General features: G+C 44.1%; 2 protein-coding genes across 5 annotated transcripts; one reads left to right on the forward strand and one right to left on the reverse strand.

Annotated features, from left to right (window-relative positions):
• Positions 1–59: 59 nt before the first annotated feature.
• Positions 60–4,877, forward strand: LOC135581166 (transcription factor GTE1-like). Of its 4 annotated transcripts, none has more exons than XM_065080670.1 (9): positions 60–196; positions 294–525; positions 642–863; positions 1,342–1,419; positions 2,018–2,242; positions 2,405–2,503; positions 2,745–2,803; positions 3,675–3,825; positions 4,505–4,877. In XM_065080670.1, the coding sequence occupies exons 2-9, from the start codon at positions 355–357 to the stop codon at positions 4,670–4,672; spliced, it is 1,173 nt and encodes a 390-aa protein (XP_064936742.1). In that variant the 5' UTR covers positions 60–196; positions 294–354; the 3' UTR covers positions 4,673–4,877. The 4 variants fall into 4 exon arrangements, with proteins under 4 accessions (XP_064936742.1, XP_064936743.1, XP_064936741.1 ...); XM_065080671.1 differs by having other exon boundaries at positions 90–196; positions 289–525; XM_065080669.1 differs by having other exon boundaries at positions 155–525.
• A 165-nt stretch (positions 4,878–5,042) lies between these two features.
• Positions 5,043–9,105, reverse strand: LOC135589210 (leucine-rich repeat receptor-like serine/threonine-protein kinase BAM1). The gene is made up of 2 exons (XM_065081496.1): positions 5,584–9,105; positions 5,043–5,498 (listed from the first exon to the last, which is right to left on the reverse strand). The coding sequence occupies exons 1-2, from the start codon at positions 8,069–8,071 to the stop codon at positions 5,077–5,079; spliced, it is 2,910 nt and encodes a 969-aa protein (XP_064937568.1). The 5' UTR covers positions 8,072–9,105; the 3' UTR covers positions 5,043–5,076.
• Between the last annotated feature and the right edge of the window lie 4,317 nt (positions 9,106–13,422).

Raw genomic sequence — 13,422 nt, forward strand, 5'->3', positions numbered from 1 at the left:
TCGAGTCCAAAGACGAACAACATCGACCGGGTTGTTTATGCGTACCGGACCGAACCGCGTGCTACGGTTCGGTTTTCTTCGGTCCGACCGTTCGACCGTCTCTTCGTGCCCTCCCCCATCAAATCCCTCGACATCGATCTGTTAGCCCATTCCATCTCGGAAGAGTTCGGATTCCGAAGAGGCAATTCACCGAAAAGTAAGCCCTCGATTCCTTAAACTTCAGATTGTTTGATTCCCCCTTCTTTAAACCCTAATTCACCCACGATTCTTGCCAACAATTTATTCGAGGGAAGAGGAAAGGGATCACAAATCCTGGGATCCCTGTGATCTTTCTTGACGATTAGGAGACAAAGGATGACAGCTTCATCACAAGGAGCCGCGGTCGTGGCGCTTAGGCCTCCCCAACCTCCGCTGGCTAGCGGGAACGGGAGCGACGCCGGCGTAGCAGTGGAGGCCGGAAACCCCAAAACCGATGTCGAACGGTTCAGGCATCGTGTTGATGAGTACATCTCCAAAGCTAATGAGGTGTTTAACGTCTCCCGATCTTTGATGCCTTTTTGCTTATTGCTCCCAATTCGATGTTACTTAGGAAAGAAAGAACACTTCTTTTGTGTTTTTTATGATGCGTTGTTGGTATACAGCTGGAGCAGAAGGTAAATGAGGTTGTTGAGTACTACGCTAATAGGAAACAGCCGAATAATTCTAAGGGGAACTCAGGTGGTAAAGATAAGGAAAAAAAGAAACCTGGTAATAGTGGAAGCAACAATAGTGGTAACAAGCTGATTGACGGGAGTAGAAAGGAAGCTGTTTGCACAAAGAGAATGCAGGAGCTCATGCGGCAGTTTGGTACCATATTGAAGCAGGCAAGCACTAATTCACAATTCTCATGATGCTAGTAATTTTTTATGGTTCTAGATGCATGCATATCTTTTTGAGTTAAAAGATTGGTATAGATCGGAAAGGTTGTATGGAACACTCAGATGCTTTATCTCTTTTGAAACTTGGTGCAACTCTGCAAGAAGCTTGTTTTGTGCCTTTTATAGATATATTTGTGTTGTTAGGTAAATGTTAGCTGTGGCGAACGAATAAGACATTAGGTTTCCTAAGTTTTAACAAACATTTTCGCATGTGTGGATCAAATGCTTGTCATTGACTTTCTTATATTATAAATTGCTGGCAATGCAAGTTAATTGTGAATACATACAGGTTGTAACAGCTTTTTAGTTGTCTGATAACTGATATTACCTTTGTGTAAAGTACACTGGTTGGAAGCAGTTATGTTCTTATTTCCTTATTTGTTGCTATTTCTTCTGATTGCTCTGGCTAAATTATTATTTGCAGATTACACAGCACAAGTGGGCACGACCGTTCATGAACCCTGTTGATGTTAAGGGTCTTGGTCTTGATGATTATTATGAGGTTTGCCCCTATTTGCCTTCAATCTTGTATGCTTGCTCCATCTATTCATACATTTTCTTTTGTCTTCATGTTGTCAATTGAAAATTTTTGAATTAAATTTAATATGCTAACACCAACTGCCTTTTTTTTCTGCAATTTTTGAAATCCAAATTGGAAATCTGCTGCAAACATGTTTCACTATTTTTATGGATCACACTTGACGGCATTGCCCTATATATAGGAAAAGATTTGTTGTTTCCTCATGTAACTTCTTTAATTTTCTGTTCAGCTATATATGATCTTTATATTAGTAGAGCTGGCATGGTTCTTGTATATCTGAAGCTTTCAATCCTTTGTGAATTACTTTTTCCTACACCATACTGAAAACAAGTAATATTGCCTTTCTTGTGCTTGTTTGATAATGATAATCTGTTTAATTGAATTTGGTTTGATTTTGGGTAGTTCCATTGCTCTTAGATGTATCTGCTAGTTGCTTGATTGGTCAAAATCATTGGATACCCTTTAATAAGAATTTTCTGTCTTAGGAAAGTGCAGTTAGCATCCTTTTGTCTTATTCTTAGTTTGATTAACAATAATTTGAGACTTCTCTTCATCCTAGGTCATTAAAAAGCCCATGGACTTTGGTACAATCAAAAACCAAATGGAAGCAAAGGATGGCAATGGATATAAAAATGTTCGTGAAATATATGCCGATGTAAGATTGGTTTTCACTAATGCAATGACATACAACGATGACAGAAGTGATATTCATGTTATGGCTAAAACATTACTGGATAAATTTGAAGAGAAGTGGCTGCAACTACTTCCTAAAGTTGTTGAAGAGGTGAAGTTTAGTATGCTTGTTTCTGTTGCTATATTTGTTACCTCTTTCTTGCTATCACGTTCTCTTTTATTTCCTGCATGGATATGAAGCTGCTTTTGTCAGAGCTGTTGAGTCATGAAAATTGTTTTTTTTTTCTTTTTTTCTTTGGTGCTCACTTGTCAGGAGGCAAAACAAAAGGACGACGAGGCTCAAGCTCTTGCAAACATGCAGATTGCTCGGGAGGCTGCTTTTGGAAAAATGGCTAGAGATACCAACAGTGAGGTAACATAGAACCTTATTATGGATAATTTCCCTAAGTATTTGCTTTATCTTTTTGAAAGTCATAAATTAATTTTCAAACCGAGTAGAGTAGTAGGTGCTGACAATATGAAATACTTAGTTGCTAGGCCAGAATTAGATGACATGGCAACTATTTCCAATTTCACACCTTCGGATAGGTACGGTGTTTTTTCTTCAGAAAACCCCTAAGTGACTGACAATTTTTTTCTTAACAAATCTTCAGCTTGATGAACTGAATGCGCGTTTGGAAGAGCTGAGGAAGTTGGTAATCCAGAAATGCAGGTAACTGTTTGTTTTTTTCATCAACATGCTTGTAGTATATGTAGACCCCAAGTCTCTCCTTAGTTATTTGACAATTCAGTTGATTCAATTTGCTAGAATATTTAGCAGCTATTCATACCTTAAACTTCTGTGAGGCCTTGAGGCAATGGAGGACAGTGATATAAAAAATGATGTAAGCTAGAAGCTTTTGGGGAAATGAATTATCTTATTTTATAATTAATAAGAAACTGACCTTTCATTTTATAATTAGCAAGATAGTGGACTTATTAGAATAGTTAACATGATAGTTGACCTTGCAAATTCATTAGCAAGATAGAAAATGTGGTCTATACTAACAATATATTTACTCGTGTTATGTAGTATAAGCTCATTATTAGGTTTACCATATGGAATTTGTCCTACTTGAAGTTATTGTTGATAGAGTATGTACATAACCAAATGTTGTTTAGACTTTAGAGTCAAATTAACCAAATGTTGCACATAATATAGAGTATGGACATAATGAGATCCGAAAATTGTAATCCTTTTCTCCCAAGAATGTAGAAAAACTAATAGTTGCGTTTTCCTTTTTCCCATGAAAAATTTTGATGATTACTTCCGCATTCTGAATGGCATTGTATCATGGTTCGCTTCATATGTGTTAATTATTTTCTGTAATATTTCTCAAATACATAAGGTTGCTCTTTTTGCTGACCTGGGTATCAAAGCTTCAACTCATGAAAATAGGCTCTTTGTTTGTAATGATAAGACTGCGTATGTGGACTTTTGCAACACTCCACCTGGTGGGAGTCTTGTGCGCTAGGCTGTAACTTAGCTGCAGGGAAGCATTTTTAAATTTATGCCTTACTAACTTTTAGAAATATTTTCTTAGGAAAATGTCAGCAGAGGAGAAAAGAAAACTTGGTGTTGGCCTGAGCGCTTTATCCCCCGAAGATCTTAACAAGGCTCTAGAAATTATTGCTGAAGACAACCCCAGTTTTCAAACTACAGGCGAAGTGGTGGATGTTGATATGGATGCACAGGTTTTGTATTTTTACCCCATGCATGCTTTACAGTTCTTTCCAAGTTCATTTCAGTTCTCGTAACCAGCACATTTTGGTATCCAGAATTATACTGTCGATTTTAATATACATTAACTAAATGCTCATAGAGAAATTAGTTATATACGTATAAATATGTTTTATAGCGAAATCACTGGATATTTTTCATGCTCTCTGTTCAATGAGAAACCAGCAACAGTGAATGATTGGCTGAAGGACTGACTAGTTGCTGGAAATGAGTTCAATGTCATCTGATGTGGCTTTTGGATTGGATTTTAATATTCCTATTGGATCCGCTTACATTTGATCATATACATTTTTGTTATTCGTTACTATCTTGTGACTTAAATAGAATTGTTATTCGTTACTATCATATACATTTGATCATATCATAGTTGTGCATGCCTTGGTGGTTCATTAAGCTCTTTCACTTTAGTTCATGACTGGAACTTAGCACTGACAACTTGTATTACTATGTGATAACACATCAATGTTGACCTATTCTAAGAACAGCAATCTCACTGATCAAGGTGTGCAATACTGGAACTTAACATTGACAACATATATTCCTATTGTGATAACACATCAATATTGACCTATTCTAAGAATAGCAACCTCACTGATCAAGGTCTGCAATACTTGGTACATATTTTTGATGCAGAGTGAAATCACATTGTGGAAGGTCAAATTCTTTGTGAAGGGGGCATTGGAGCTTCAAGCGAAGAACTGTGCAAGCAAGGCAGATGACAACTTAAAGCGAAAGAAAGAGATTTGTGATGCTCTGGCAAAGACTGCAAGGAAGCGCAATAAAAAACTTTCCTCATTATGATGTTGAGTTTGTAAAAATAAATCTAGTTACTACCTTCCGGAAACATTAGTTACTTGCGCGCTTTTGAAGCTGTTGCCTAGAATAAAATTTTTAGCTTCAAGGGATGACTGTGAGAGCAACCACTTTGTTGTTGTGAAATTGATCCAAGTTACAAAATGAAGGAGAGTTTACCTTACAGTTGAATTAAGATTGTTCTTCTTTTTCAGTGTGTGAAAATAGTAGTCTGAAGTTGATGCATTATGTTCTATTACCTTCTGTGATGTTGGTCCCTTGAATCAAATTTGGTGCTATCTATGTCCATGGCCTCAACGTACCAAAGGTGCATGAGTTTGATGCCTCTACTCTCATTGAAGGCAAAGAAAGGCTTACATGAAGGAATATGAACTCTTGCATCTCACTGATCACTAGGCCAAGAGGTCTGGAAATGGCTTCAAGCATTTGTTCTCCCTATCGCCGCTGCTCTGCTCTCCTACAAGAGGAGGATGATGATGAGGAGAATGGAGGTTGGTCCTCTGCTCTCCTTCAGAGAGCATCTGCACCACCTCCCTCATCGTTGGTCTCTCGACACCGTTCTCTTGGACACACAGCATGGCAACAGAGAAGACATGCGTCACCTCCCCCATTGTCGGCATTCTGCAAAATCTTAGGTCCACGATGCGTCCAACATTGTCCCCGCTGCAACTTGTGGTCCTCTTTACCCACTGAACGATGTCGACGCCGTCCCCGAATCCTCCGACCGGCCGCCGCCCGGTGATGAGCTCCAGCAGGACCACCCGGAAGGTGTAGACATCACTTTTCTCATCCACCTTGAGAGCGCACGCATACTCTGCATCGGGGAACATCGAGGGCTATTGATTGAAACTTAGAGCAGGTGAATTAAGGTAGCAACAGCAAAGAACGAAGAATCATACCTGGAGCGATGTAGCCGTGGGAACCAGCGGTGGCGGACATGCACTCGGAGCCACCGCCGTGGAGCAAGAAATTGGCCGGCCCCAAGTCCGCCACGTGTCCCTCGATATTCGCCGCCACTATCCTGTACCGTCTTCTCCAGCCGAACCGCTCGCCCCCTCCGCCGTGCAGCAGCTTCCCCAGGCTGCCGTTGCTCATGTACCCGTACACCAACGCGTTGGTCTTCCCCGTGATGTAGCAGACGGCGAGCAGGGGGACGATGTTCCGGTGCCGGATGCTGCCGAGCGTCTGGATCTCGGCGACCAAGCGGCGGTCGTGCCCGTTCGATCCCAGGCTCACCAGCCGCTTCACTGCAATATCGCCGTTGGCACGGGTCCGGCCGCGGTACAGCACCCCCGCGCCGCCGCGCCCGACCACGTTACCCTCCTTCATGCACTCCAGCACATCCGACACGCCGAAATCCACCTGGTGGAAGGCGGCGAGCCGCCACGTGGCCCCGTCGGACCCGCCACGTTGCGACCTGGCCCGCCCCGCCGCCGCCAGCGCAAGCGCGAAGCAGCTGAGGACAAGCGCCAGCGCAAGGGCCAGCTCGAAGTCCCCGTGGGAGCGTCCGGACCGGGGTGCCCCCGCCACGTAGTCGCACGAGTTGTTCGAACCCGGTCCGCAGAGCTTGGGGTTGCCGGAAAAGGAGGTGGCGTTCAAGTAGGCTAACTCCCCCGAGTCCGGCAGCCAGCCGGAGAGATCGTTAAAGGAGAAATCGGCCGCCGTGAGGCTCCTCATCGCCGCGGCGACCGACCTCGGTATCGACCCGTTCAGTTGGTTGCGCGAAAGATTCAGATAGTTTAGCACCCCGATTCCGGCGATCTCCGGCGGAATGGGGCCAGAGAGGTTGTTCTGGCTGAGGTCGAGGTAGGTGAGCCGGGTGCAGTTTCCGATCTCGGGTGGGATCGAGCCCAATAAGCCATTGCAGCTAAGGTCGAGCTTAATTGCGTGACTCAGGGAGCCGATGGCGCTGGGGATCAGACCGGTCAACTGGTTGCGGCCGAGAAGGAAGGTTTGGATCGAAGATAGACTGCGGATCGAGGAAGGAAGAAAACCGGTGAGCGAATTGTTTGAGAGGTTTAGGTGGACCAGTTGGGTTGGTCTCCGGCTAGTGTTGGAATTCTCGGGCATCGGACCGGAGAGGTGGTTGTCTTGGAGCTCTAATAGGTTGATCTGCGGCAAGTACAGGAATCCTGAAGGAATGCTTCCATTGAGAGAGTTCTGACCAAGCCTCACTCTCGTTAGGCTCAAGCACATGCCCAAGCTCTCAGGGATGGGACCGAAGAAGAAGTTCCTGAAGAGGATGAGAACTTGGAGCCCGTTCGATGGACACAGGTTTGCGGGAATCGTACCGGTAAGCTCGTTCGACGAAAGGTCGAGCACGCGGATGTGGCCGCTGCCGCCGAGTTTCTCCGGTACGCCGCCGGTGAAGTTATTCACGAAGAGCTGCAGAGTGTCCAGATTCGGCAGCACGGCGAGGAACGCCGGCAGCGGCCCATGCAGCCGGTTCATGAAGAGGTTCAACAGGCTGAGCTCCGTGAGCGCGGCGAGCTGCTGCGGGAGTTCTCCTGTGAGCTCGTTGTTCGACAGGTCGAGGAAGACCAGCCTCGTGAGGTTGCCGAGCGACGGCGGCACCGGGCCAGACAACCGATTGGTGTGGAGGAAGAGGGTGTCGAGGTTGATCAGATAACCGATCTGGTGGGGGATTCGTCCGCCGAGGCCGCAGCTCGACAGGTCGAGATGGGCGAGATGGATCAACTTGCCGAGCTCGACTGGGATGCCGCCGTCGAACACGTTGTAGTAGCCCAAATAGAGCCGCCGGAGGCTCGTGAGATTGCCCAGTTCGCTGGGAATTCGACCTCTGAGATCATTGCCATCTAGCGAGAGGTACTTCAAACCAGCTAAGCTCCCGTAGCACGCCGGGATGCTGCCATTGAAGTAGTTGCCACCGAGGTCCAAGTACCTGATGCTCCTCAGGTCTGGGACGCCGAGCGGCAACGAGGCTGTGAAGTTGTTGTCGTAGGCGTCGAACACCTGCAAGCTCGGCAGGCTCGAGTAGTTCCAATCCAGCCCGCCGTGGAACTGATTGGAAGAGATGTTGAGGTATCGAAGGCTCGGCAAGTTCGACACTCTGATCTCACCGTGAAGCTGGTTCCCGGCAAGGGAGAGGTTGACGAGGGAGTCAAGGCCAGAGATGTCCATTGCAACAGAGCCGGATATGTTCAGGTTAGAGATGTCGATCCCGACGACGCGATCATGCTCGCACCGAACTCCGAACCAGGAGCAGACAGATAGCAGATTGGAAGTGTTCCAGCTCACTAGTTGTGAGGTGGAAGAAAGGAAGCCTTCTCTTAGATAAGCTAATGCCAAGGCATCACCATGAATGGAAGCGCAAGCGCAAGAACCAAGGAGAGCAAGCAAGGTGAGGAGTAGAAGACGAGGGTCCATTTTGTGAGGCTTCAGTTGTGCTCATTGGAGCTGAAAGGAAGGCCAGGCATTCTTAAGTGTCCGCCGAAAGGAGATTGAGAGCATGAACAGATTTGGAGGAGAGACACGAGAGTGACGGAACAGAGGCATATGGAATCAGTACCTCTGCAAGAGAGTAGTGCTTTCCGATGTGTTGAAGGTGGTGATGAGAGTAGTAACTGTAGAGATACAAAAAGAGTCTTAAAGAGGGAACAAGAGAACAGGTTTAGATCATATCAGCAGATCAAAACAAATACCATCTCAGCTGCAGGGTTGTATTAAAGGTGTTTGTATGATGCCTCATGCATCCTCATCTGCTTCACCACCAGGAATCAAACAGTGAACTGTGACACAAACCTGTAACAGAACCAGGTTTTATTTCATGAAGGGGCTCAGAATGTGGGAAGAGATACTGTTCCTGTGGCATGAAACTTGATGTGGATATCCAGTATCGGCAACAGGCATTTGTCCTCGAACGCTGCTGCACTTGTTGGGCCTCACATCAGAGTCGTACACAAGTGTATCTTGTGATGTCCTTGGTGTTCATGGATCACAAGATCTCACCAGACTTCGAGTGGTCACTGTAAGGGGAATGGCACAGTAAGCATCCTGTGATGGAAGCTCCATCATCGCGGGCAGGTAATCGAGTTTAAATGTTGATGACGATACGAGCATGAAAGATCATGGAAAGGAATCACTAAAGCTTTTGGGTGAGTGTGTGTGTGTGTGTGCTTTTTTTGTTCTTTGCCTCAGAAAACAGAGTCTCTTTGCTCCCTCCTCTGCCTTCACAGTGAATCCTTTTCCTCCTGCACACTTTTGTGATTCAATTATTCCACAGTGAATCCTTTTTCATCCCATTAATGGCGTTGGAAGTCTCCCTCCATTGCTGGATCGAATGGAATTGTTCACTGAGGGTGAGGGGGAAAGCTACCCTTCTGAGAGGTCACCATCTGAGCCTTTTAACACTGTGTAAGAATCAAATGGCAGGTTGATTGATTGACAGTGGTTCAGCCAACAAAGTTCTTTCTCTAAAAGAGAAGCAGAAAAAGAAAGGCCAGCCTGCATCTATTTCAGAGACAAAGGTTTCTCATAGAGGAGCTATAGTCAGTGGTAGGGATACTTATCAGAATCAACTCTGATAGGTTTAATAATTTTTATTATAAAATATAGTTATTTATGATGTTAAAAATATGAATGATTTTTTTTATAAATAATAAAAAAAGAATGATAAACACTTATTATTATTATTGAATTTTATGATTATGGTTATAATATCTCAAGTTCTATGTATGAATTTGAGCAAAGAAATGCCAATTATGGTCTTTCTTCTGTTTATAATTGATTCCTATTTCCCATCAGTTTCCTCTCACTTGGAAGATGATTGAAATGGCACTTACAGACCTTCTGAACACTTTCTGTGTAAGACTTCATGTCACAATCATACTCCATCATCAACTAAATGATTGCCAAGCAGAACATCTTTTCATGTAAGCACATGAATCCATCTGCAAAAGCTGGTCTTCTCGTGTGGACTGTGGAGGAGACGGCCATGGAGGCAGTGCACTTCGTTCGTCTCACGCCCGTCTTATATTGAATCAAACGCCCTATGCAAACAACAAGACAAAGAAAAAGGAGAGAAATTGAAGTGAGAAGAAGAACACATTCCGGGAGAACGAGAGTTTCTTTCGAAGGTGCCTCGGATGTCCCTTTGGTGGTGGCAGTGACTGGACATGAGAGGCGAAAGATTCCGAACCCCGTTGTCCTCTTCCCAGCTATTCGCGCAGAGTTGGCTGAGCAGGAGATTGTTTGAATGCCTGCTCCACGTCTCGTGTGTCTCAGTTACTACCTCTTCTTCACATGAGAAGACCCCGTGCACCTCACATCATCTGCGCCGCCTGCTCGGTTTGCTTGCGTTCGAGTCATGTCGGCTTGTGCGCAGGTACCCAAGCACAGCTCTCTCTTCCGGTGTCATGGCTTCCTGTCGACATCTAAAAGAAAGGAAAATTTTGTCTCTGTTTCGGGTGCCTCTGCCTCCAAATTGTAATGGCAGAATGGTACGCTGTTCACGTTGCAAGAGGACAGCTGATATCTGTGTCTGTCAGTGTGGAAAGAGAGAGTTGAAGTTGACCTTACATTGCCTTTCCTGAGGTTGTTATAGAAAGTATCGGTGGTGATGACCCCATTAGTCCCATTTGATTCGGGCTCGTATGATCCAATTGGTTTCGACCGTCTGATTTAGTGTCGACATGTAAGAAAATTGAGAACGGATTGGTTTAGTAATACGATCCATAGTAACATAATTAAAATTAATGATTTCGATTAAAAAATAATTGATCTAATGAGTCTTTTTATAATGAATTCAGTGAAAAAAAATATTTTATGATATGAATAAAATATTTATTAAATATTTTATATTATGATGATATATATATTTATGAGCCTTTGTTCTTTCTATACTATTGTATTATCACATGTTGAATTATGAGACGATTGAGATGAATATTCTCTTTAGATGATATTGATTTTTCTGTATGGTATAGAAAAAAACAAAGATTCATTAAAATTGTATGTGACATCGATAGATCTCAATAGGTTCTTTGGCATAAGTTGATCATAAGTACAATGGCAGATGCTTTATAATCATCGAAGCAATTTGCTTGAGACTCAAAACCGGCAAATTGAGCAATAATATAAAAACACCCTTCAAATAGATTGGTTTACGGTTTCATTTTTACTTGACCAGCTTTACTGAGCTATGGAAGGCTTTATGAGAAGCAATGCGTTAGCGAAAGAAGTCATTAGTGATGCGGAATGCACCGGTTTAAGCCGTGGCCTCGGGGCCGACGCGGCTTGGTTCGAGGGTCTGGAGGTCGGGTCGGCGAGTCGGGTCGGCAGAAAGCTCCGTCGCAGCGCCTTGAAGAGTCGACCCCGTCTAGCACCTGCACAAAGGTCGGGCCGAACGCGGGGATACTTATAGAGAAACTTACTGTGTTTGATGTGCCAAGTTAGCAATGTGGAGAGGGTTTTAGAGGAAGAGATGTCTTTCAGTCTGTTGTGCTTGTACTCCTCTTCTTTTAGCATGCGGGGATACTTATAGAGAAACTTACTGTGCTTGATGTGCCCCCCTGCAGGGGTAGGTAGGGTCTGACACTGGTGCTGGTGTGGCGTGCGAGGTCGAACCTGAGCAGACTGTTTAATGCGCCTCGGTCGGCGTTCTGACCAGTTGACTGAGTGTTGTGGGTTGTTCGAGACACGAGACGTCATTTAGGGTAATCGACATCAATCAGGTCGCGTCGACATTATCATTCCTGTCAGAGGAGGTCATTTCGGTTTGACCTAGCTGCTGTGGGATGGTGTGCGTCACCAGGGGGTACTACTGCTGGTTCTCTGGTGATTTCCTTATCACTTCCCCCCCCCCCCCCTCCCCTCCCCTTTTTCTCTACGGGGGCGTGTCGAATGGTTTTGAGGACCTGATAGATTAGGGGGTGTGCCTGAGCACAAATTCCTTGGTCGTGCTGATCATCTGGGGGGCTGGTTGGTTAGTTCGAACTCGTATATACAGGATTCTTCAATATATTTCTATGGTAGAAATTTTGAACTCCCGATGTGTTATTTGCATAAAAATTGAGATTGAAAGAGGTTTTTTGTTTCGATCCCTTCGATATCTAGATTAATAACCCGAAATATATGAGTATAGATGCGAGTGGTCAAAAAAGTGATATTCATCTTTTTCGTTATGTTGAATATAAGCTTTTATACTTAGTCATAAATGAACAGAATATTCTATGAAATATTCTATGATGAGACAATATCTAACTACTTCCAACGGTCTCTCATTAGTCTCTTATTTACATGGGTGATAAGGGAGAGACAGCTCATAATCGCTCACCTTAGCCCCTTGCCCACGTGGGCAGACAAGATGATGGTGGTCTTTGTCTTCTCCTTTCACCCTTGACACTATGTGACGGTCATGTGTTGGATGATGATTGGAGAACACTCTACTCTTTATTATTTGTTCTCCCCTAGGGCTCTTGTGAGAGGGATCCGAAATGTGGCACGTCAAGTTCATTCATATTGGTGGCACCTTAGGAGTTTGATGTTTTTACCTCAGAGGCACTTTGGACAACCCTGTGTATACGAGTCCGAATCATGTCGGGCTAATCAAGATGTCAACGATTTCTTCCTATAATATTTTAATACTAGAAAGAGAGCTCAATGTCGTAGGACTGCTCACCCGCCAACCCTTTCAATGAAAGCTCGAGCGAGGAGATTTTACCTCTAACCTACAATACGTTCACTAAGGGAGGCAATAGTCATCCAGGGAGGCAATAGTCATCCTTTCCACATATTGACACATCCACCTTTGTATAAATGTTGATATAATACTAATATCCATTCAATGTCCTAGGTCTCTCACCCCTAGGGATGATCCCGAACCACATGTTCATCCTCATCGAGGTGTTCTTGAATCTTACTCAACGAGTACAAATACTAATGGGCATGATATTGGTCATCACTCTACTTTTGCCCAAATTAACCCAATAGGCGATGCCACCAACTCAGCCATGGTCATCACCACCAACACAGTCACTTGTCGAGGTTCCCCCACCTGACGTAGTGCCGACATCCTAGAAGTGCTCGAGACCCATTGACCCATTGGTCGAGAGGCCACTTTAGTAGACTGTACCACTACTCTACCCTACTTAAATCTGAGACCTAATTGATGGATTCAATAGTGGATTCTCTACGGATCCAAACTATGATAGATGGATTGATGTTTAGATGAGGTATGACAAGAGTTTCAATAATCAAAAGGGGAAGCGTTGATCGATCCCACCTTGTGTCGATTGCCATTCACCCAAAAAATTTGAGGAATTGATTTTAGGGAATTTTCGCCTCCCATCGTATGAGATATTCGATGGTAGTGTCAATCGGATAAAGCACATTGTAGCTTTTCATGCCCAAATGTTATTGTATGACATTTTGGATTCCTTGATGTGTTGGACCTTCTCGACAATGTTAAGAGACCCAATATAAGAATTGTATGCTCACCTGAAACCACTTTCCATTAATTCTTTTTTTCAGCTTATGCGAGAGTTTAAATTTTACTTTCTCAGGAATATGCATCTGAGGCCATCATCGACAACGCTTCTCGAACTCAGGTAAGGGGAGGAGGAATCACTTGCAAATGTCATCACTTAATTAACAAATAAAATCTGAGATATCGTAGATATCCATCCGTTGCTTAGAATGTAAACGTTCATGATAGGGCTCAAGCCCTCTCACCCTTTCTAGTCAGTGATAGAGAGATCGATTATTCCAAAAGGACAATA

Source organism: Musa acuminata, chromosome BXJ1-8, assembly GCF_036884655.1.
Source record: "Musa acuminata AAA Group cultivar baxijiao chromosome BXJ1-8, Cavendish_Baxijiao_AAA, whole genome shotgun sequence".
Classification (NCBI taxonomy): Eukaryota; Viridiplantae; Streptophyta; class Magnoliopsida; order Zingiberales; family Musaceae; genus Musa; species Musa acuminata.